Source organism: Mandrillus leucophaeus, unplaced genomic scaffold (assembly GCF_000951045.1).
Source record: "Mandrillus leucophaeus isolate KB7577 unplaced genomic scaffold, Mleu.le_1.0 Scaffold626, whole genome shotgun sequence".
Classification (NCBI taxonomy): domain Eukaryota; kingdom Metazoa; phylum Chordata; class Mammalia; order Primates; family Cercopithecidae; genus Mandrillus; species Mandrillus leucophaeus.
In genome coordinates, this window is record NW_012106764.1 from 155,708 (window position 1) to 181,303 (window position 25,596).

At 38.8% G+C, this 25,596-nt stretch overlaps 1 protein-coding gene across 1 annotated transcript in view; it reads right to left on the reverse strand.

The window, feature by feature from the left end:
* The window catches only part of STIL (SCL/TAL1 interrupting locus), a 62,732-nt gene that overhangs the window by 29,476 nt on the left and 7,660 nt on the right, over positions 1–25,596 (reverse strand). Inside the window, exons 3-13 of the mRNA XM_012000351.1 lie at positions 25,360–25,467; positions 22,687–22,799; positions 22,014–22,201; positions 20,608–20,650; positions 20,403–20,466; positions 16,275–16,358; positions 13,669–13,755; positions 9,330–9,480; positions 7,444–7,553; positions 3,057–3,171; positions 675–1,643 (exon numbers count right to left, since the gene is read on the reverse strand). Coding sequence (XP_011855741.1) covers positions 675–1,643; positions 3,057–3,171; positions 7,444–7,553; positions 9,330–9,480; positions 13,669–13,755; positions 16,275–16,358; positions 20,403–20,466; positions 20,608–20,650; positions 22,014–22,201; positions 22,687–22,799; positions 25,360–25,467 — 2,032 coding nt within the window. The remainder of the gene's footprint in view (positions 1–674; positions 1,644–3,056; positions 3,172–7,443; positions 7,554–9,329; positions 9,481–13,668; positions 13,756–16,274; positions 16,359–20,402; positions 20,467–20,607; positions 20,651–22,013; positions 22,202–22,686; positions 22,800–25,359; positions 25,468–25,596) is intronic.

The window sequence follows — 25,596 nt, forward strand, 5'->3', positions numbered from 1 at the left end:
AAAAAAAAAAAAAAAAACTCTAAAAAGCTGCTGCAGATTGAGTACAAGATGAACAAAACTGGCAGAAATGTACAAGTATTCTTGAGCTAAAGTTCTAGGATATACCCCCATAAACATATACAATTATTATTATTAGTATGTATCAAAAAAAAAAAAAAAAAAAAAAAAAAAGACTAAGAACTCTGCAAGAGAGGTTCTGAAGAAAGGGAACGTTTCAGAATACAAGAAGTAGAGTAAGTCCAGTATAGATATACAGAAAGGTTCCAACTATTTGTTTAAGGGCAGACTGGCTAAGAGTTATATAGGGTTGACAAACTAGAGATGAAGCAGAAGCCACTGTCCAGACTTTATATTTAGCTGTATATAAAGGTTTAATTATAAGAGACTTTTCATTAGAGGCAAAAAATAAAAGAAAAATACAATTCTATTGTAGGTTAGGATATGCGTAAGATGGTTCTACTACTAACTAGCAATGTGGCATTGGGTTACATTATTCCCTCTAATCCTCATTTTACTTACCTGTAAAACAAGAGAGCCTAGAATTCAGTTTCCAAGGTCCTTTCTAATTCTGACATTCTATAATTCTATAAAACGTCATTATGGAGGAGAGGTGCCAGTTTTTAAGAAATCATAATACCAATAATTTAATAGAACTAGGAAAGCACCAAGCAAACCTGTGCCTGAAGTAGTCTCAGCTGTCTGTCTTGTTCTGTGAGAAACCGATATGCATCTGGAGATAGTCCCATCATTCCATTATCTGATTCAGTCTTGGGTGTGTGCATGCACACTGTGCAAAGCTGTGGGTTACATGAGTCCATATGTGAAGGTAGTCTTGCCACAGGCGATGGTTCTATATTGCTGTGGGGAGAACAACTGTCCATACCTCCCTGAGGTCTCAAGGTTATAGGACTACTTGAAGAACAGAATGCATTACAGTTCAGAGCTGGACATTCACTTGGGTGAAATAATGAATGCTTTTGAAGGGCTCCAGACTGGACATCTTGAATGGATCCAACTGTGTTTGCTCCTTGCCAAGAATTTAGCGGACTATATTGAATATGACTATGATGCTGACAACACCTGCAAACGCTTGTGGAACAGTAAGATGGCGGTGGGGGAGTAGGTATCTGAAGTTCCATTGGTCTTCCTGAATTATGGGGTGAAAAAACAAAATTGGGTGGTTGGGACTGCGGGGCAAGAGAAGACTGCCTAGAATTAAGTTTGGAGGGTCTTATAGGATACTCTTCATTTTGTACATTTCCAGCAGAAACTGTTTGGAGCTTTTCAAATATATCAGGAGATGTTCCATTATGAGAAGATGGTTTAACAGTGTTCCTACTATGGGGGTTCCCTTTCTTATAGGCAGGTGGCTGTCTTACTTTGCACTGTCTCAAAAGAGCTGGTTTATCCTGGTTTAACTGATTTGGTATTCCTCTCAAGGAAGGCTTTCCAGCTTCAACTTCTGGACTGTGTTTCTCATCACAAAGCTGGGGTTGCAAAGGCTTCAAGTGTTCCGAGTGGTTAATCAAAGGAGGATTTTCATTATTCACCATTTCCAATGGAGTAGGCAGAGGGTCTGATTCTACGAAATTGCCATCCAACACAAGTGAAAGTTCAGGAACTGATGGTTGGATCTTAGAAATCTACAAATAAGAAAGAAATAGAAAAAAAAGGTTTTAGGAGAAAATGTATACTTTACTTTCCTCAGACCAGTATTTCCCAAATTATATCTAATTACATATTAACAAGTGTTCATTCTTTTTTTTTTTTGAGACAGAGTCTCGCTCTGTCGCCCAGGCTGGAGTGCAGTGGCGCAATATTGGCTCACTGCAAGCTTCGCCTCCCGGGTTCACGCCATTCTCCTGCCTCAGCCTCCTGAGTAGCTGGGACTACAAGCGCCCGCCACCGCGCCCGGCTAATTTTTTGTATTTTTTTTAGTAGAAACGGGGTTTCACCGTGGTCTCGATCTCCTGACCTTGTGATCCGCCTGCCTCGGCCTCCCAAAGTGCTGGGATTACAGGCGTGAGCCACCGCGCCTGGCAACAAGTGTTCATTCTTTATTTAGACCATCAGCAATTTTTTTCTGGGCATGTTTTATGTGCTAAGCACTAGGAATACAATTGTAAGCAAAATAAACAAGGTCCTTGCCCTAAAAAAACAAAACTAAACACTTCCCAAACTTACTTAATGGAACTCTTTTTATTAAAACACTAACACTGCTAAGATCACAGAACATAATATGAGAAACTGTTTTATACAACTTTTTAAATCCTCTCTACAAAAAATTGTCACAGCAGAATGTCTTCACAGATCTAGTAGCAAATGTTTATGTACCTTAAATAGTAAAATCTTCCAATAAATATGTCAGAATATTTCTCCACTAAGAAGTCACTCACTGTTATCCCTTCTATTGATATCAACTAAGAGTAAACAAAATACTCGCTGTGATGATTTTGGTTATAATTTGATATTAACTTTAAAAAATCCTTCCCATTACTTTTTCTTCTAAAATAAGTAATTACACCAATTAAACAACAATTCTAAAATAACCCACAGGTTGGTAGCAATCAAAAAATTATGACAAGAATTTAGCAATTAACCTCTGAAATCAAGTATAATGTTTTCTCAGAATATAGTGATAAAATCCAATGTCAAGCTCTAGTGATAGTATACAATGTTGAGTCTATATGGTTATTAAAAGCACCAGATTCTAAAACCAAACCTCCTGAATTAGAATCCCAGCTTTACTACTTACTAGTTGTGTGATTTTGGGTAGGCAACTTAACTAATCTATGTCTCAGTTTACTCTAGGAAGAAATACATGCTTATTACATAGATATTACACATATGTATATATCATTACATATAACACGAATTATTATATATAACTGTGAAATACTTATATCTCTCTATATAGATATAACCATAGAGACAGAAATAGCTAGATATATCTAAGAATGATACTTAGGTTTCAGGTAGTATTATTTAGTGTTTTAACCATGAAGAGACTTAGGTCTCTAACCACAAAAGTGAATGCATTTTAAAATCAGTAATACCTTCTGACTCACTGGATGAGGACTAGGAATTGGTCTTGGAGAAAAATCTTCATCTTCAACACCAGAGTTGTGATCATGTATTGGCATTTTCCCAGAAGATAACTTTTGGGAAGACCTAAAGAATAGAAGGGGAGACCAGAAAAGCCTTCGGTAATCCAGTATTCTTTCTTCTTCTAAAAATTGAATAAAGTCCTTTAATAAGTTGCAGTAGTACTCAGATCATTTAATTTAGTATCTGACAACCAGAAATTATTTTATATTTCAGGCCAGTGTTAGTTGACTAGGGAAGCTGGCCCAGCCAGTCTTAATAAACTACCCTATTTACCTGATCATGGCAAGTTTAACCTTGTATTGTTAATGTCACAATAAATCAAGTCACTGGGCACCCTCTAGTTGATCACTTTGATAAATATAGAAACAAACAAGACATAGTACTTGCTGTCAAAAAATTTATAATCTAGTATTAAAGGTATTAAACACACTATATTACAAACCCTCTGTATTACAAAGGAAAACCAAATAAGGAATTATATTTTCCTATGTACTTATATCTGTGATGGGAAAATACTTTGAGAAATCAATGTACTACCCTCCCATTGAGTCAGGAATACTCATTGTATCACAGATGGCATGCTCTGGCAAAACAAAAAGTTTCTGAGTGCTGGTACCGAGTTTTAAAAGCTGAAATTAGTGTTTAAGACTAAAGATTTGGAATACTATATGCATCAGGCTTTTTCACATCCTACACTAGACAAAGTCTCAATAGGATGCATTAGGGAAAAGAAAAGCCAGAATGAAGCTAACAGCACTCAGGATTAATGGGATCTCTAAAAAAGCATCCTGCATTCTGTTTCATACAAGTTGAATCCTACCTAGCAGGAAGAACAACAGAAACTCCAAGGCAGATTTGAAAATCAAACAGCAGAAGAGACCTTTTGCCCTAAACTCTGATTGTCTGAAGAGGCAGATCTTCACAGAGTTCTTTCTGTACAAGGTATTACAATGAAGCAGTCAGAATGTCTGCATGATTATGTCTAAGCAGAAATGTGTCTCCGACAGCCCCACAAAGCTCTTCTCCGACACCCAAGACAGCTTGAGATATATAATGATATTCCAAAGCGCTCAGTGCAGCATGGACAGGAAACAAGAAATCCAGTGGCCTGAATAGGGTCAAAAGTTGCAGCAGGAACTTGCACAAATCTGACAAAGACCAGATGTAAATGAAAACACCTCAGCAGATTGTAGCCAGATGGATGAGAATCATGTCACCCCATATCACCAGTACTGGCATACCACTGGTCCCCTCTATATTACATATAACCCCAGAGACAAGGAAATAAAGAAACCTTGAATTAGGTGAAATTTGGTGTCTATAATCCAGTAGAATAAATAGGGGCTTAAAATAGATATTAATTTCAATTACTAATTTTTTTAAGTTACATTCTTTTGTACACCTGACTTGTGGCATGGAATTAATATCTGTTTTGTACTTAAGATGAGCACACACACAAAACTGTTGACACTGAGCAATAAAATCCATTTCTTAGCTTTTTTTTTGCAGGGGATTGGGGGCGGGGTGGATACCGTCTCGCTCTGTCACTTAAGGCTGGAGTACAGTGCCATGACTTCAGCTCACAGCAACCTGCGCCTCCAAAGTTAAAAGATTCTTGAGCCTCAGCGTCCCAGTAGCTCGGACTACAGGCACGTGCCAGTATGCCCAACTAATTTTTGTATTTTTAGTAGACACGGGGTTTCACCACATTGGTCAGGATGATCTCAAACTCCTGACCTCAGGTGATCCACCCACTCTGCCTCCCAAAGCGCTGGGATTACAAGCGTGAGCCACTGTGCCTGGCCTCATTTCTTAGCTTTTTTAGTACCCAAGGCAAAAAGGAAAAACTTCAGGTTGTATAGTTATAACAACAGTATTTTAGGAGAGACAAACATTTCAAAAAAATTTAAAATGACTGTTCCTCATTAAAGCTTTGGCCAGAGTGGAAAATAAACAAGGTTTTTTAACGTTATTTTTTTTGAGGCAGGGTTTCACTCTATTACTTAGGCTGGAGAGCAGTTGGCGTAGCATGATCATGGCTCCCCACCTTGACTTCTTGAGCCCAAGTGATCCTCCCACCTCAGCCTCCTAAGTAGCTTTTAATAATAATCTTAAAGAAAGTGCTATTGTCTCCTTAGTTTGGCTACTTCTTCCATAATTATTCAATAAATGTTGAATAAGGTCTTACAATTTAAGACAGCAAAGATGTTCCTGGCTGGGTGAGGTGGCTCAAGCCTGTAATCCTAGCACTTTGGGGGTCCAAGGCGGGTGGATCATTTGAGGTCAGGAGCTTGAGGCCAGCCTGGCTGGCCAACGTGGTGAAAACCCATCTTCACTAAAAATACAAAAATTAGCCGGGCGTGGTGATGCACACCTGTAATCCCAGCTACTCGGGAGGCTGAGGCACGAGAATTCCTTGAACCTGTGAGGTGGAGGTTGCAGTGAGCTGAGATCACACCACTGCACTCCAGCCTGGGTAACAGAGTGAGACCCTATTTCAAAAAAAAAAAAAAAAAAAAGACAAAGACTGACTTCCTGGAGGGAAAAGGAACTCTGCCAGCAGACTGCCTTTAGACTGAAACTGCAATTCTTCCCTGGGTGTCCACCCTACCAGCCTACCTGTAGACATTTTTTGTTTGTTTTTGTTTTTTCTTTGAGACAGGGTCTCATTTTGTCACCCAGGCTGCAGTGCAGTGCCACGAACATGGCTCACTGAAGCTTTGACTTCCTGGGCAAATGATCCTCCCACCTCAGCCCTACAAGTAGCTGGGACTATAGGCATGTGCCACCACACCCAGCTAATTTCTGTACTTCTTTTTTGTTTTTGTAGAGGCAGGGTTTCGCCACATTGCCCAGGCTGGTCTCGAACTCCTGAGCTCAAGCAATCCTCCCGCCTCAGCCTCCCAAAATACTGGGATTAAAGGGGTGAGCCACTGTGCTTAGCCCCTACCTGTAGACTTTGGATATGCCAAACCTTCACAAATACAGAAGTCAGTTCCTTAAAACAAATATCTCTACATACACACATCTTGTTGTTTCTGTTAATGTGGAGAACCCTAATACAAGATAGTATCTTTTTTTTTTTTTTTTTTTGAGATGGAGTCTCACTGTGTCACCCAGGATGGAGTGTAGTGGCATGCTCTCGCCTCACTACAACCTGTGCCTCTTGGGTTCAAGTGATTCTCTTGCTTCAGCCTCCTGGGTAGCTGGGATTACAGTGATGCACCACCAGGCCTGGCTAATTTTTGTATTTTTAGTAGAGACGGGGTTTCACAACATTGGCCAGGCTGGTCTCGAACTCCTGACCTCAGGTGATCTGCCTGCCTCTGCCTCCCAAAGTGCTGGATTACAGGCATGAGCCACCAGGCCCGGCCAGGAATGTCTTCTTTACCACAAAAGGTAGAATATACTGACCCAAGAAGTCACAAGACTTTATTTAATTAATATTCTCCAAGTGTGTTTTAGAAGTTTTAAAACAATTTTTTTTTTTTTTTTTTTTTTAGGTAGGAGTTACTTTTTTTTGAGACAGGGTCTCACTCTGTTGCCGAGGCTGAAGTGCAGTCGTGCAATCTCAGCTCACTGTAACCTCCACCTCCCGTGTTCAAGCGATTCTCCCACCTCAGCCTACTGAGTAGCTGGGATTACAGGCACGCTCCACTGTGTCTGGCTAATTTTTGTATTTTTAGTCGAGATGGGGTTTCACCATGTTGGCCAGGCTGGTCTCAAACTCCTGACCTCAAGTGATCTGCCCGCCTTGAACTCCCAAAGTGCTGGGATTATAGGTGTGAGCCATCACACAGCAGCTAGTAGTTACTTTTACAGTAGTTTATCTGATAGGTCCAGATTTAAAACTATAAGGAAGCGCTGGGGACGATGGTTCACATATGTAATCCCAGCACTTTGGGAGGCCAAGGCAGAAGGATCACTTGAGGCTAGGAGCTCAAGACCAACCTGGCCAATACAGTGAGACCCCACCTTTGATTTAAATATTAAAATAAGAAACTTATAAGGAAGGAAGAACAAATGGAAAGCACTAAACAAAACAGGAAGCAGATTCTTTCTAAGCAAGATAATTTTTAACAAATACTTTTGTGTTTTTCCTATATAATACATCAACCCAAATGAAAACCATATTAGAGTTGCCATTTCATTAAAATTACTATCCAACTTCCTAATGAATATGAAGGAATGCATTTAAAGCAAAGACATTTATGGTACATAAGATTCAAAAATCGTTTCATCAGAAATAATTTACAGTTATTTTAATTACTCGCCAAAAACTAATAAATGTAATTTTCAAAAAAACATACACATAATAATAAAAAGATCTTTTACCTCTTAATTGAAAAATTCTTGGAAGCCTTACTGAAAAACTCTGTTTCTACATTTTGGCTTTCAGCACTCAGTTCACAACGGATTGGATTTTTGTCAGGAGGTTCAACATTCTGAAATGAAGTAGGTCATATTTTGAGATCTGACTTAAATAAGAACACCAGAGAATTCTATTTAGAAGAAAAGTAGCTCTGAAACACTAGATGATGGAGTGGCAGACTTCTGATTTCTGTAACTGTAACCTTCTTTTGTAAACTGTCCAGTTCCCTGCTACATAAGTGAAAAAGTTAATCCCTTGTGTTATAATCACAGATTCAGTGAATATAACTATGAAATGAGAATACCATCTAAAGAATAAAATGATAAATGATATGTCTCTAAAACAGAAATAAAGTATTAGATCTCAATTAAAATGATTATATGTATAATTAAAATACAAAAACTTCATAGCTTACATAACCTATATATAAAATGTACATAGATATATTATATAAGTATATTTTATATATAACACATATATAATATAATGTATATATCATATTAAAATATATATTTATATAAAATATATAGATTTATAACCTATACCTGATCTCAAAGAAGGTACTAAATAAGATCAGAGTGGACACACGTGGTTATTTAAAAGTATTCAGTATTTTTCTAATAAAGAATGTACTTTTATTAGTCTGAGACCTAAAATAACCAATAATTTTATTGAAAAGTAGCCTTTGAATATTTTCGTATAATGACACGTAGTTTCAAAGATCTACTTGCTCTTTTTTTTTTGATACAGAGTTTCACTCTTGTTGCCCAGGTTAGAGTGCAACAGTGCGATCTCAGTTCACTGCAACCTCCACCTCCCAGGTTCAAGCGATTCCCCTGCCTCAGTCTCCCAAGTAGCTAGGATTACAGGCACCTGGCACCATACCCGGCTAATTTTTGTATTTTTAGTAGAGACAGGGTTTCACCATGTTATCCAGGCTGGTCTCAAACTCCTGACCTCAGGTGATCCACCCGCCTCGGCCTCCCAAAGTGCTGGGATTGGAGGTGTGAGCCACCATGCCTGGCCTAAAGATCTACTTTTCCTAGGATCATCATCTAGTTGTGTTTCTAGGTATTTTATTAGATGATATAGTAACACCCTATTCTGATTCCTTAGATACATAATATAAATAATGGCCTTTAAGTATAAAAAACCATTTGTTATTCCCACACATTTTAAAAATAATAAAGTCATGGTCAGATGCAGTGGCTCACACCTATAATCCCAGCACTTTGGGAGGCTGAGGCAGGTGGATCACCTAAGGTCAGGAGTTCGAGACCAGAATGGCCAACATGGTGAAACCCCATCTCTAATGAAAAAAAAAAATTAGCCATGCGTGATGGTGGGCTCCTGTAATCCCAGCTATTCTGGAGGCTGAGGCAGGAGAATTACTTGAACCTGGGAGGCGGAGGTTGCAGTGAGCCGAGATCACACCACTGCACTCCAGCCTGGGCAACAGAGTGAAACTCCATCTCAAAAAAAAAAAAAAATATATACAGTCAGGACAAAGAAAAGTACTGAGATCCCACAAAGTTAACCTTCACAAGTATAAAATGAACTGATAATATGAACTGATAATATTCTTCAAAGATTTTAGAAAAACATGGGCAAGTTACTCTGTGGGGAACCTCTGGGTTCTCTATTGTAATTTGGTTGAAGATATGATCTAAGATTTACTTAAAACATTTAACCATAAATGAATAAAGTTAACATTTAGTAAGATTATTTGTAAGTAAACAAAGCAAAATAGTTTGGATTACTATTTTAAAGGCTAAAATCTGTTGGGTTTAAACTGCCAAAGAGCAAAACCTAAACAGTCACTAATGTGCTAGGTAATCAAATCACTTACTTTGAAAAGATGTAATGTTTCCTTACTGGTTAGCAACTGAAACCGAAAGTCAGGTATCTTGCCATCACAAGGGAAGCATTCATAAAACTCAGGCTCCTTATGTGTCACAGAATAGAGAACTATGATGAAATTTCCAGATTCTGAAAAAACCCTGCACCAAAAAAATGCCATTTAATTAAAATTTAATGAGGATAACATGATTACACTCAAATAACTTCATGTGAGTCTCCCAATCTAGTTAACAAAATGACTAAAGGGTCCAATTTTTGTTCAAAAACTGGGGCCCACCACTTAGGAAGGCAAAAGGTGGGAGGATCGCTTGAGGCCAGGAGTTTGAGACCAGCCTGGTCAACATAGCAAGACCCCTCCTCTCTACAAAAAAAAAAAAAAATTCTTTTACTCGGGAGGCTGAGGCAGGAGAACGGTGTGAACCTGGGAGGTGGAGTTTAGAGGGAGCTAAGATCGCGCCATTGCACTCCAGCCTGGGCGACAGAGCGAGACTCCGTCTCAAAAAAAAAAAAAGGCTGGGTATGGTGGCTCATGCCTGTAATCCCAGCACTTTGGGAGGCTGAAGCAGGCGGATCACAAAGTCAAGAGATGGAGACCATCCTGGCTAACATGGTGAAACCCCATCTCTACTAAAAATACAAAAATTAGCTGGGTGTGGTGGCACATGCCTGTAGTCCTAGCTACTTGGGAGGCTGAGGCAGGAGAATCACTTGAACCTGGGAGGCGGAGGTTGCAGTGAGCCGAGATTACGCCACTGCACTCCAGCCTGGCGACACAGCGAGACTCTGTCTCAATAAAAAATAAAAATAAAAAGAGAAAGTAGGCCAGTGGCTATTTAAAATAGGTGGCTCACACCTGTAATCCCAACACTTTGGGAGGCCAAGGTAGGTGGATCACCTGAGGTCAGGAGTTTGAGACCAGCCTGACCAACATGGCAAAACTCCATCTCTACTAAAAACACAAAAATTAGCCAGGCGTGATGGTGGGCGCCTGTAATCCTAGCTACTTGGGAGGTTGAGGCAGGGAGAACTGCTTGAACCCAGGAGGCAGAGGTTTCAGTAAGCCAAGATCACGCCATTGCACTCCAGCCTGGGCGACAGAGTGAAACTCTGACTAAAAAAAAAAAAAGAAAGAAAGAATAAGAGAGCAATTCAAAATTAATTTTATTGAGGATTTACTGTCAATATGAACTTAAAGCATGATCAGTAATTGATAATAAAACTTAATTGTACTAAATCATAGCAAAGGACCTAAAACTAACATTTAATTTCTGCTATCTAAATATAACTAATTATCTTGAAAAGTTAAAATAAAATGTTAAAAGTAGAACTCCAAAAGCATCTGAAGAAAATACGAATGATTTTTTTTTACTTCAGTAAATATACCTGGAGTGGGTGAATCTTTTCTAAGCATGATAGAAAACAGATTAATAAATATGACTAAAAAACGGTAAGTCTGTTTGGGAAAAATACTGTTAAATGACAGTCTAGGGGGGAACTGTTGCTATATATTATAAATATATATTTCTCTATGTATTTTATATTATATATAGAGAGAGAGCTTGCTAGCACAAGCAATATGAAAAGATGCACAATCTAAGAGAAAAATGGCCAAAGACATGACTAGGCAGTTCCTGGAACATGAGGTACTGGAAAAGATTATTTTTCATCTATCAGGTTAGCAGAGGTCAAAAGTCTAACGACAGCCCTCTACTTACCTCTCTGAGCTCATCTCCAGCTACTATCCCCTTCCTTCACTCCTCTCTAGCTACAGTGGCCTCTTTGCTGTTCCTTGAAGATGTAACGTGATCTTTCACCCAGAGCCCTTACACTTAACACATCCTTTGCCTAGGACAGTGCCCCAGACAGCCACAAGGCTTACTCCCTCACCTCAAGTTGGCCTCCCTGACCACCCATTTAAATTGCAACTCTTGGCCGGGCGCGGTGGCTCACACCTGTAATCCCAGCACTTTGAGAGGCCGAGGCAGGCGGATCACCTGAGGTCAGGAGTTCGAGACCAGCCTGACCAATATGGAGAAACCCCCGTCTCTACTGAAAAAATACAAAATTAGAAGGGCGTGGTGGCACATGCCTGTAATCCCAGCTACTCAGGAGGCTGAGGCAGGAGAATTGCTTGAACCCGGGAGGTGGAGGTTTCTGTGAGCTGAGATTGAGCCTTTGCACTCCAGCCTGGCCGACAGAGCGAGACTCCATCTCAAAAAAAATAAATAAAATAAAATAAATAAATATACAAATTTTAAAAATTAAAAAATAAATAAATAAATGGCAACTCTTTACCTGCCACTATCATTCAGACGCACAACATCCTCCTCTCAGGCTTTATTTTTCTCCACAGTACTCATCGTCTTTTAACATACTATTTATTTTACTTATTCTGTTTATTGCCTGTCTCGCAGGACTATTTTATTTTATATTTATTCATTTATTCATTTATTTATTTTTTTGGTCACCCAGGCTGGAGTGTAGTGGTGCAATCTCAGCTCACTGTAACCTCTGCCTCCTAGGTTCAAGTGATTCTCCTGCCTCAACCTCCCAAGTAGCTGGGATTACATGCATGCTGTACCACACCAGGCTAATTTTTGCATTTTTAGTAGAGACGGGTTTTCACCATGTTGGCCAAGCTGGTCTCTAATTCCTGTCCTCAAGTGATTCACCCGTCTTGGCCTCCCAAAGTGTTGGGATTACAGGTGTGAGCCACCATGCCCGGCCTATTTTATTTTTTTAAGATAGAGTCTGTATTGTTCAGGCTGGAGTACAGTGGCACAACCATGGCTCACTGTAGCCTGAACTCCTGGGCTCAAGCAATCTTCCCATATCAGCCTCCTGCTGGGACTACAGGCATGTGTCATTACACCCAGCTAACTTTTTTTCTTTTTTTTTGGTAGAGACAGTCTTGCTATGGTACCGAGGCTGGTCCGGAACTCCTGGCCTCAAGCGATCCTCCTGTCTCAGCCTCCCAAAGTCCCAAAGTGCTGGGCTTACAGACATGAGACACCATGCCTGGTCTGGGGACCTTTATTTTGTTTGCTCTCATCCCCAATATCGTAAACATAATAGATATAATAGGTGCTCAATAAATAAATAAATAAATAAATAAATATTTCTTTCACAGTGTTAGCACAGGTAGAGAGAAAAAGGCACTCTCGTGTACTGCTGGAAAAATTATAATCTGGTACAGTCTTTTTGAAGGGCAATTTGGCAATATCTACCAAATTTTAAATTACACACTCTTTGGCCTAGAAAAAAACACTTTTAGAAATTTATCCTACAAATATACTAGCATATGCACACAAAGATGCATGCATAAAATGTTCAGTCAACCACTATCTGCAAGACAAAAGGGCCAGTTGTTTTTAAAATACAGTATGTACTATATACTCTTTAGCTGTAAATTATGTATATTAAATATGTATATGTCAAGATGTAGTGATCTCCAAGGTATAATTTATACAGAAAAAAGCAACATAAAGAAAAGAAAGGATGCTATGGTTTAATTTTTACAGGCCAGGAAAAGGTGATACTTGTCTATGATGAATATTGAAATATTGACTATTTCAGGAAGGAAGCACAAGATATCACTTAACAGTGATTGTCTCTGAGAAGGGGGTCTAGGGAAATGGGGAGGAAGAGAGGTCTATTCTATTGTAGATATTTACGTACGTCAATTTATTACTATGTGTTTGTATTGCCTTTTCAATATAGTTTTTTTAAGTCCTTTACAGCCACCTAAGGTAGATAAAAACAGACCTCCTCATTTAATAGATAAAGAAGGTGACAGACAAATACTGACATTTGTCTCTCACCTTCTTTATCTATTAAGAGTTGAGGCTAAAAGTAAAGTTTCCCTAACTATTAATTCCAATGTTTAGGCTTCAGTTCCAGGAAGAAATTAAAAATCTTGTCTCAAGTATTTCTTTGTGTATTAGTAGTAACACTGTGTAACTTAATAAAACACCTGTAAGGTAACAAATTCAAACTCATTTGCAGTCATTTCACTGAAAGTTAACTTCCTTAATTACAAAATAGGATGCTACAGTAGACAATCTCTATGGTTTTTTTCCACCCCTAAAAGGTTTGTGTTTTGTGGTTAGGCAAGTGAATTCCTTCGTATTTCCAGGTATACTGCAACCTCATCTTTTTTTAATCTGGTTTTATTCTCATTTAATATAAGGTTTGTTTTTTCTTAATGTACATGTTTATTTATAAGTATTGTAAAAGGTTAAGGCATTACGTGAATTTTAAATGGGACCATAAACTATGAATGGGGGAAAGGATCAAAATAAAGTACTACAGAATAAAATATCACTTGCCTTTCTTGAACAGAAGAATTGAATATGTATCGCAAACAGCAAGCCCATACCTGAGGACTATAGATATGTATAATTCCAGACAGCCAACTAAAAGAAAAAACTAGAAATTAAAAATCATAGTCACTTACATATATAGCATACTTTACATTCTTCCTAAGATAATAAGGTAGATGTATGGCTTTTATCTGCCATACATTAAAGAGCCTTACTAATAAGAAATCTAAAAACGTGCCGATAATTAAGAGGAAGAATATATAGACATCTGTATCTATATAACTATATCGATGTATATAGACAGACATATAGATATATATTGAGAGAGAGAGAAGGACAGAGAGCAAGCACATGTATCTCTGTCCTCTTCTACCTGAGATGTGGGAAAGAAAATGGTTAACAGACATGAAAGCAGTATACTAGAATGAATTAGCTTGGACTGGAAAGAATGGGCTGAAGTAGTACAGACTAGTTTGTAGCCTAAAACTACTTCACGGCCGGGCGCGGTGGCTCATGCCTGTAATCCTAGCACTTTGGGAGGCCGAGGCAGGGGGATCACCTGAGGTCAGGAGTTCAAGACTGGCCTGGCCAAGATGGAGAAACCCCATCTCTAATAAAAATACAAAATTAGTCAGGCGTGGTGGTACATGCCTGTAATCCCACCTACTCGGGAGGCTGAGGTAGGAGAATCGCTTGAACCCAGGAGGTATAGGTTGCAATGAGCCGAGATCCTGCCATTGCACTCTAGTCTGGGCAACAAGAGTGAAACTTTGTCTCAAAAAAAAAAAAAAAAAAAAACTACTTCACAGAGTTGCTGAGGATTAAATGCTGTAACATATACAGGTAATCAGAAACAGAGAAGGCTCTTAATATTTACTTAAGCATCAACAATCCATTCCCTATACTAGGACTGTAGCAAACTATAAGTAGATTTCATGATCCAGAGAACATCTGTGCATTCTCATTCACTTTGCATGTGCCATTCTCTCACATGGGTTCCCTTCCCCATCAATCTTCCCTTCTACTATCCAAACAATTAAAAGTCTAGTTCAAGTTTGTCTTCTCTAGGAAAATGCTCCCTATCATATCTTTCTTACAAATACTAAGTGTGCACTTTCTATACTGGTCATTTTATAGTAAATCATATTCTTTATTTTTCTGTGTATGAATATTTGAATGTTTTATCACCTCACTTTGATTTTAAATTAAGAAGCTTTAAACCTCAACACATTATCAAGCATAACACTGTATATAGTAAGTACTTGATACTGAAAGAATATAAATTTCTAAATATTCTGTCTAGATATCAACTCAGATGGCTTGAGCCCAGGAGTTCCAGACCAGCCTGGGTAACGTGGTGAAAGTCCGCCTCTACAAAGTATACAAAACCCAGCCAGACGTGGTAGCTGGTGCCTGTGGTCCTAGCTATTCAGGAGGCTGAAGTAGGAGGATCACCTGAACCCCAGAGATTGAGGCTGCAATGAGTCATGATTGTGCCACTGCACTCCAGCCTGTGTATATATATATATACACACACACAGGTCTATATATATATACACACACTCACATATATATATAAATTAAACACATAAATATCATTAACTACTAAAGAGAAGACCGTTAACACTAAAGGAGTTTCTGCAAGATTGCCTGACAGTAGATTTTAAATGGTATTATGAGCCGTGAGTTCTTTAGGGTGACTTAAGGATGAGTGGTAGTGAGAGAATATTGAAGAAATAGGGCTCTAAGGCTTCACCTTCAACTAGGAGAATTCAGCTTTTATTTTTTATATTTTTTGAGATGCAGTTTCACTCTTGTTGCCCAAGCTGGAGTGCAATGGCACAATCTCAGCTCATTGCAACCTCCACCTCCCGGGTTCAAGTGATTCTCCTGCCTCAGCCTCCCGAGTAGCTAGCATTACAGGCACACACCACCATGCCCGGCTAATTTTTTGTATTTTTAGTAGAAACGGGGTTTCACCATGTTATCCAGGCTGGCCTTGAACTCCTGACCTCAGGTGATCCGCCCCCCTTGGCCTCCAAAAGTGCTGGGATTATAGGCATGAGCCACTGTGCCCGGCCATAGAATTAAACTTTTATCTGTTTTATATATTAGAGTTCCTCCTACGGTTGGGCAAAATCTGGCCAAGCACGATAGTTCACGCCTGTAATCCAAGCACTTTGGGAGGCTGAGGCGGGTAAATCACTTGAGGCCAGGGGTTCGAGACCAGCCTGGCCAACATGGTAAAACCCCGTCTCTACTAAAAAAACAAAAATTAGCCAGGCACAGTGATGCATGCCTGTAATCCCAGCTACTTGGGAGGGTGAGGCATGAGAATCACTTGAACCTGGGGGATGGAGACTGCAGTGTGCCAAGATCTCTCCGCTGCACTCCAGTCTGGGCACACAGTGAGACTCCATCTCAAAAAAAAAAAGATTGGGCAAAATCTTATTTTAGCTGATTCTACTAGTAAAATAAGAAAACCTGACAACCACTTATCTTTGTGGCTTTATAAAATGATCTAAATAGTTATAGTACAACTGAGTCACATGCTTATCATATACATTTGAACATTTGGCTGATAAGGTTTTCATAAATAATGTAATACTTACATTCCCACTAATGGTAGAGAATAAACCTTGGGATCAGATTCCAACAAAAGTAACAATTTGCGTGTTTCATCCATGGTAAGATATCTAAACAGAAGACATTCATGTGAAAATAACTGAAATTATGTACTTTTTACCTAAAAGACATAATCTAGATGCTGAAGCATACTTTAGAAAGTGGAGATAATTCAAATGAACATTGTCTTGCACACACCAAAGAAACACAACAGAAACTTTGTGCTGACTCAGTAAAAAGACTCTGGTAAGAGGAAGAGATTAAAGAGATTTAATACCTTAAAACTTCCATCTATCAATTAAAAGACATTGAAGATTATACAACTTTTAAAAAAGTTTTGCTCTATAACTTTACTTACAATTTACTTTAATCAAGAGTGTTAACATTAAGGCAGACAATTTCAGAACCAAATAGGTTTCCTTGGAAGAACTGAATTCCCTATTACTGGAAAATGTTCATGCATCCAAGTGATTTGACAAGACTGCAACAGATGTGACTTCTAAGTGAAGGAGGCTGAATTAGGAGAGGTATAATCAACCCTCCATGTGCCACATTCCTCCAACCACTGTCAAAGGACTTTGGAACCATCATGATAAAACTCAAAAGCTCACTCTTCCCTAAAAGGACATTATACTATATTTATATTTTATTTATTATTGACAGTAAGTTATAAGAATGCAAAAAAACCAAAATAGAATTGTTTATTTTATTGTTATATCTTTCTTCGAAAACAATGCCATTAGTGGGCCAGAAGTGGTGGCTCATGCCTGTAATCCCAGCACTTTGGGAGGCCGAGGCGGGCAGATTACTTGAGGTCAGGAGTTCAAGACCAGCATGGCCAACATGGCAAAACCCCCATCTCTACTGAAAATACAAAAAAAAATTAGCTGGTCATTGTGGCACACGCCTGTAATCCCAGCTACTTGGGGAGGCTGAGGCAGGAGAATGAATCACTTGAACCCAGGAAGTGGAGGTTGCAGTGAGCTGAGATCGCACCACTGCATTTCAGCCTGGGCGACACAGTGAGACTTTGTCTCAAAAACAGAAAACAAAATGCTATTATTGATATAAAGCCTTGGTATTTCCACTGATGATATATTTTATTGCTCTAATAACACTAAAACACAAAGACAATACATTTGTCAGGTCTTGTGACAAGAATATTAAGCCTGAGTTGGCCTAAGATTTACATATCAACAATGACACAGCTGCTTTGAAAGTTCTCCCTCATGTCTTGCTCATCTGATAAATTTCTACTCCTTAAAAGAATTAGTTCAGGCTGGCCGGACACGGTGGCTCACGTCTGTAATCCCAGCACTTTGGAAGGCTGAGGCAGGTGGATCACGAGGTCAGGAGTTCAAGACAAGTCTGGCCAAGATGGTGAAACCCCATCTCTACTAAAAATACAAAAATTAGCCGGGTGTGGTGGCGGGCGCCTATAATCCCAGCTACTTGGGAGGCTGAGGCAAGAGAATCGATTGAACCCGGGAGGCGGAGGTTGCAGTGAGCCGAAATCACGCCACTGCACTCCAGTCTGGTGACAGAGCGAGACTCCGTCTCAAAAAAAAAAAAAAAAAAAAAATTAGTTCAAGCTTTCTATGATTTCCCCAGGAAATTTGGACATCCCTCCCCCTACTTTCCCAGCACTGTATATAAACCTCCATTATAACACATCATGTTTAGATGTCAACATATTCAATGGATAGTAAGTATAGTTTTTAATCTGTTTGTTTCCAGTGTCTAACATAATACCTATTCCATAATGGGCCCCAGTAAATATTAGAATATATAAAGGGCAAATGTCAATTTTTTTTTTTTTAATGATGGGGTCTCACTATATTGTCCTAGCTGGAGAGCAGTGGCTATTTCACAGGCACTATTGTAGCTTACAGCAGCCTTGAAACCCTAAGCTCAAGCCATCCTCCTGCTTCAGTCTCCCAAGCAGCTAGGATTACAGGTGTGTGCCAATGCACCTGGCATGGCAAATGTCACCATAGACGATTCTAGATAGGAAGGGGCAAGGGGAATAGGTGATTGACAGAATACTGAACATTCTGGTTATTACCAGCATGCCCAGCAGTCACAGATGGATAATTCCAAGAAAGGTAAATTCATGCTATTCAAGTAAATGGGCATGGGTACTAAGGAAAACAAATTAATTTTTTTGTTAATTTAAATAAAAATCCCATGCTCCACTTGAGAAGTACTTTATTAATTCAAGAGAATTAAATGTTTCATTTAACTCAAACAAGTTTTGCTCACTTTTGACCACTCCATGATTTTGGAATATACCAACAATTTTTCCTTTGGGCCACCAGAAAGCACAGCTCTGGTCAGAGTCTGGTTCTGAAAAGGTATTTTTAGAGAATAAGACTTGGAATTGAGTGTACTTTGGCAAACATTTTTAGATTGAAAGGCCTAACAGGAACTAGGGTGGAGTCACTGGGAAAGGAAGCCAGAAGTGTAATATTTGGAGCAGTCTCTGGTCAAACTTTAAAGTAGAGAGTGCTTATATTGTCTAACCTAGTTTTGTAGATAATAGATAAAGAAAATAGATGAAGATTCAGGGAAGTAGCCCTGCTGAGGATTAGAAAGCATGCATTTTGGCTTATATTTCCTAAGAAATTAAGAGTGGAGATAGGAAGCTGGAGAGGATTCTACTCCAGCTCTGTAAGGAAACTCCACCCTCAAGTAGTTGGCAATTTGGTAAGCAAGAGTACTGTAACTTTTTATTTAATTATCTCCTTTCTCTATCTGCAATGCTCATTATTCACAGTTAAAACTGCATACTATAAATAAATTATCTAGCCTCCCTTGGGTTCATAATTAGTCAGGTTATAGTTAAGAAAAAAAATGGCCTAAAACCTAAATAAAATATGAACAATAACACAGAATATGTAATATAGAACATAATTTCTCCTTACATTTTCAAATAATAAATTATCAACCAATTTTTTTGTTTGTTCTTTTTTTTTGAAATAGAGTCTCGCTCTGCCGCCCACACTGGAGTGCAATGGTGTGATCTCAGCTCACTGCAACCTCCGCCTTCCAGGTTCAAGCAATTCTCCTGTCTCAGTCTCCTGAGTAGCTGGGATTACACAGGCATGCGCCACCACACCCAGTTAATTTTTTTTTCTTTTTTTTTTTTGGTATTTTTAGTAGAGATGGCGTTTCACCATGTTGGTCAGGCTAGTCTCGAACTACTGACCTCGTGATCTGCCCGTCTTGGCCTCCAATTTTAATATATTTAACACCAACTTTTTTTTTTTTTTAGAACTGAGGTCTCCGGGACTGAGCATGGTGGCTCACCCCTGTAATCTCAGCATTTTGGGAGGCTGAGGCAGGAGGATCACCTGAGGTCTGGAGTTCAAGTCCAGCCTGGCCAACATGGTGAAACCTTATTTCTACTAAAAATACAAAAATTAGCTGGTATAGTGTCGTGCACCTGTAATCACAGCTACTCGGGAGGCTGAGGTGGGAGGATTGCTTGAACCAGGGAGGTAGAGGTGGAAGTGAGCCAAGATCCCACCACTGCACGCCAGTCTGGGTGACAGAACAAGACACCACCTCAAAAAAAGAACTGAGTTGTCCAGACATTATACTTTATGGCCACTCAGTTTTGTCTTTTTTGTTTGAAATGGAGTCTCCGCTGCCCAGGCTGGAGTGCAGTGGTGCGATCTCAGCTTACTGCAACCTCCACCTCTCAGGTTCAAGTGATCCTCCCTCCTCAACCTCCCGAGTAGCTGGGACTACAGGCATGCACCACCACGCTCAGTTAATTTTTATATTTTTAGTACAGACAGGGTTCCGCCATGTTGGCCAGACTGATCTTGAACTCCTGACCTCAGGTGATCCGCCCACCTGGGCCTCCCCAAGTACAGGTGTGAGCCACCGCGCCGGGCCCTACCACCAATTTTTTGTAGGTGGTGGCACAACTTAAAGAAAACTTTACATTCAACAAAAATAAACCACTTCATTTTTTACTTTCCCTTGTTATTAACCAAGCCACCATATCTCTGGCATGTAAACTGACTGCACAATTCTTTCATATTACACGGACATTCTGAAAATATACTAATGCAACTAATGTTTAGATTGATGTATCTTTTACTTACCCATATTTATAAGTCCCTTGAACTTGAGAAATATTCAGATTACTGCTCAAGTTTCTTGCCAGAGCTGTTGGAATAATGGGGATGGGCTTCACAGGTGTGCATTTGAAGTTATTTGCTAGAGTTACTGCTGCCCAATGCAAGTCAAATTCCACACTGTCCAAAGTCTCCCTGGAAGTGATATGAGCTCTTAGGGAAAGCAGTTTACCACAGTCCAAGGAATCTTTGCTACATATATGGCACTGTAGAGCCTGAGAAATCAATATTAAATAATTATTTTACAACTTCGAAACGTGCAAAGTTTATTTTATACTGATACATATACATATATAATATCTTGCACTAATAAAATTAAATGAGTTCTGACTTACATTTCAGTTCTCATTTCTTCCATGTGACCAAAAGATTATGTGAATAATTATATCAAAGCAAGTAAGATTCACTGTCCCAAGCTCCACTACACATTTCCAATGCAAATATCCTAGCAGCACTTCAGTCATATTGGGAAGTCACCCCCAATAAATACTTACTACATGGGAAAAAATGGACATAAAATAAGTCTTATTTTTTTTTTTTGAGGAGTCCCGTTTTTTTGCCCAGGCTGGAGTGCAGTGGCGCAATCTCAGCTCACCACAAACTCCACCTCCCAGTTCAAGCGATTCTCCTGCCTCAGCCTCCCAAGTAGCTGGGATTACAGGTATGTGCCACCACACCCAGCTAATTTTTTGTATTTTTAGTAGAGATGGGGTTTTATCATGTTGGCCAGGTTGGTCTTGAACTCCTCTTGATTAGCCCGCCTCAGCCTCCCAAAGTGCTGGGATTATAGGCGTGAGCCACCGTGCCTGGCCTCATAAAATAATTCTGATTGAGTCTCAGAGAATCTAAAGTCCATTCCTCTTTGATTCCTTTCTTGCTACCACAAACTGTCAAGTTAGTTCTCCCTCTGTATTTGCCCATGCCCACTGTGTCCTTCCTAGTTTCACTGCTACCATTGTACTATAGGTTAATACATCCCTCTGTAATACACACCAGCCCAACTACCACAATGGCTACTCTCTATAACTTCAGTCAGCCTACCCTACCAGATTAACTTATTTCTGATTTGACACTGTTTCCTTTTCTCAAGAACCTTCAATTACTACATGGCCCGTATGACAAAGTTCAAATTCCTAAGGCTGGCAGACAAGGCTCTTTTTTCTTGAGAAAGGATCTTGCTCCCACCAAGGCTGGAGTGTCGGGCTCAAGCAATCCACCTGCCTCAGCCTTCCAAAGTGCTGGGATTACAGACACAAGCCACCATGCCCAGGCAAGCCTCTCTATAATCTGACCAAATTAATACTCCAGTCCGACTGCCCACAAATTCAGCAAAAATGTATACCCCGAACACTACCCTAAGTACATCTTGAACTTTCTTATCTTGGTTACACTGCTTCTTCTGAAAGCCTTACCTAGAATTTTTGCCCTCAGAAACACATTTAGTTGGATTTTAGGTTCACAATAATTCAATCAAATTATTGTGAATAATTCTCAAATATGGTTTTACTAAAATACAGCATACTAAACATAGTTTGATTCTTGTGTTGAATTAACTATCAAGTTGTCAATGAATCGCACCTTTAAAGCTGAACTGAAGTCATCTACACTGTGAACTATCATTTCTCTTGAACAAAGTTCTTGAACATGAACTTTGCATGGAATCAAAAAGTCCCCAGGAAGAGAAGCAGTAGGGGTTATTTCTAGACATTCAGGTACTTCTCGACCAGGATCAAAGCGATCTACTGTCAATGTCACACCTTCTTCATCTGTAGAACAAAAATAACAGCTATTATATAGTATACTGATTAAAAACATAAAATCAACCCAGCAAGACTACATTATAGCAAAGCACTTTGTTCATATCAATAATACACTAAACTCTTAAATACTAAACTAAAATCTTACAGTAAACTAAACTTTTACAAGAGTATACTAAACTCTTACTTGCTTATATACATTCATCCATCTGACCAGATAGTGAAGTCTGTAATTGATGGTTTTACTCATCTTCATATCCTTGGTACACAGCAAAGAAAATTAGCACAAAGCAAATACAATAGTTGACCGAATCAATAAATTCTATTGCAGTCATACAAGTAATTTTTAAAAAGGTTTTCTTGTACTGATGGGGTCTCACTATGTTATGCAAGCTGGTCTTAAACTCCCAGGTTCAAGCAATCCTCCCACTCCAGCCTCCCAACGTGCAGGGATTACAGATGTGAGCACTGGTCAATTTTTAAAAGTGTATTACCTTCGTCTACTGTCAGAGAACCAAGTAAAAAGCACGATGAATTTTTTTTATTCTGCTTAGCATGACGATAAGCAAGTCGGATGGTCTTTTTAGTCACTACAAGCTTTGGATTTCTGAAAAACAACAAGTCTTTTATGAACATGGTAGATCTCATATCTTAAAAAAACCTCCTGCCATAAAATGCTGTCTAAATTATAACACACATTTTTAAAAATGTACAGAAAGATCATTGTCAGGAAATCCCAGGGTCAAAGGCAGGGGATAGGGAGGGTCACCTGGAAACTAGAATGGCAATAAACAGACACTGAGACTACAGTTGTTCTCCAGGCATTTTGTTAACTTGATGAACCTCAGCAGGTAGGTCTCCTGTTTTTGTAAGTTAAAACAATCACATCTATTTCTTTACATACTGTGGATGGGCTTCAGATATAATTAGCATTACAGTGGTGCCCCCTTATCTCTGGGAGACATGTTCCAGACCCCCAAGTGGATGTCTGAAACCGCAGATAGTAACAAATCCTATATATACTATGTTTTTTCCTATACATACATATCTATGATAAAGTTTAAATTATAAATTAGGCACAGTAAGTGATTAACAACAATAATAATACAATAGAATAATTTTAACAGTATACTCTAATAAAAGTTGTATGAATATAGTCTGTCTCTCAAAATACCTTATTGTACTATACTGTGGGTAACTGAAACCACGGAAAGTGAAACCATGTATAAAGGGGGGAAACTACTGTATTGAATACAAAATATAGTATGATTTAAATGTTTTAAAAAATGTAAAAGGAAAACCAAAATATGAGCCAGGAATAAGATACTATGAAAACAGACCAGGCAAATTTGAATAAAAAAGCCATATGGAACTTAAAGAAATAAAAAATATAATTTGCAAAAATTCAATGAGTTATATAATTAACTGGGGATAGGTACACAAATGTGTATTTTTATTCTATTAACTATGCATATATACTATAAGTATCCTTTCATATATATGGTACACCGCCACATTTAAAAAACCTAAATGAGGGCCGGGCGCAGTGGCACACGCCTGTAACCCCAGCACTTTGGGAGGCCGAGGAAGGTATCACCTGAGGTCAGGAGTTCGTGACCAGCCTGACTAACATGGTGAAACCCCATCTCTACTAAATATAAAAAAATTAGCCAGGCATGGTGGCACATGCCTGTAATTCAAGCTACTTGGGAGGCTGAGACAGGAGAATTGCTTGTACCTGGGAGGTGGAGGTTGCAGTGAGCCTACATCACGCCATTGCACTCCAGCCTGGACAACAAGAGCAAAACTCCATCTCAAAAGCAAAAACAAAAACAAAAACAAAAAAACCCAACCAAACCTAAATGAACAGGTTAGATGGCAGCTAAGCACAGCTAAAGAGAAAATAAGTAGACTTGAAAAACAAAGGAAACTACTCAAAATGTACAGAAAGATAACAATAAAAAAAATAAAAACAGGACTAACCATTATTTAGTTGAACTTCCATAAGACTCTCCCTATTTTTCAATAGTACCACCCTTCTCTGCCAACCAGTGTTGAACCTGAATACTTTCTGACTTGTATCTTTCCTTCATTCCTCTAGTCAGTCAATCATCAAATACTACAAACTATTTCTTCAAAACACCTTGTTTCATTCTTTCCTCTTGATCTGAATACTGCTACATTGCTCTAAGTCCTTATAATATATAATAGATGCCATTTATGAAATACTTTCTATTCCAGGCACTGTGACAATTGCTCTACAGAGTCTTATTTAACCCCTAGAAGAGAACTGTGAAACTGGTATTATTATAGTCATTTTATAAAAAAGGAACCTGATCCTTGGCTACTTTACTGAGGTCGCATAAATAAGCAGTAGAATCAGGATTTGATTTCCTAGGCAGTCTTCCTCCAGTTATTGCACTTTTTTTTTCTTATTTTGTTTTTTTTACTTTTTATTTTAATTTTTTATTGAGACAAAGTCTCACTTTGTTGCCCAGGCTGCTTTCAAACTCCTGACTTCAAGCAATCCTCCTGCCTCAACCTCCCAAAGTGCTGGGGTTACAGGTGTGAGCCACCACGCCCAGCCCAGTTACAGAACCTTAAACCATTACAGTATACACCTGTGTGATTACAGAAAAGCATCTTGAAGCTAGGCTGACTCAAGGCTCTCCCCACCACAATCTATCTTTCTTAGAATACTACTTTTAACAAGTAACTCTTAGGTACAAAACCTCAATAGATCTAGTTTCTATTACTTTACACCTAAACTTCTTTCTTGTCTTTCTGTCAAGGTCCTGGAGGTAACCACAAGGTTTTATACTCCTTCTAATCTGATCCACTCAAAAATCGGTTCAAGCTTCTCAATGTTCTACAAAGACACCATGCTGACATGATAAAAGACACTTTCAGTTTTTATTATATTTCACCTCTTTTGAATTCCTACAATATGCAGAATTTGCAAAAAACTGGGAAATTAAGATTATCTCTCAAAAGTACAAGGAACAGATGTTAAGAAGCAGCAGAAGGAAGCTTTTGCCTGAGGGGAGCTTCTAAAAGAAAAGTAAAGAAAAATTAATAATTGGTCATAGTAATCAACTTTGCCTTACACATCTTTGTATTACTCTTGTTTATACTGGTTTGATTTGAAAAAAAGAAACATGTTATACCTGTAGTAACTGAGATGTAAGTAGATGAAATCTCCAGTTGGTGTTGGGTTCCAAAGTGCACATTTTGATGGAGGAAAGTGGAAAGGTACCATCCTGCTTGAAGGAAACCTTTCAAAAAACAATTTAAAATTAAAGCACAAGGATTAGCAAACTTGGTAGACATCTGGTAGGAAACAATTAACTATCTTTAAGGTGATGGTATTTTCAGATTACTTTTGTAATCTGCAAAGAGTATAT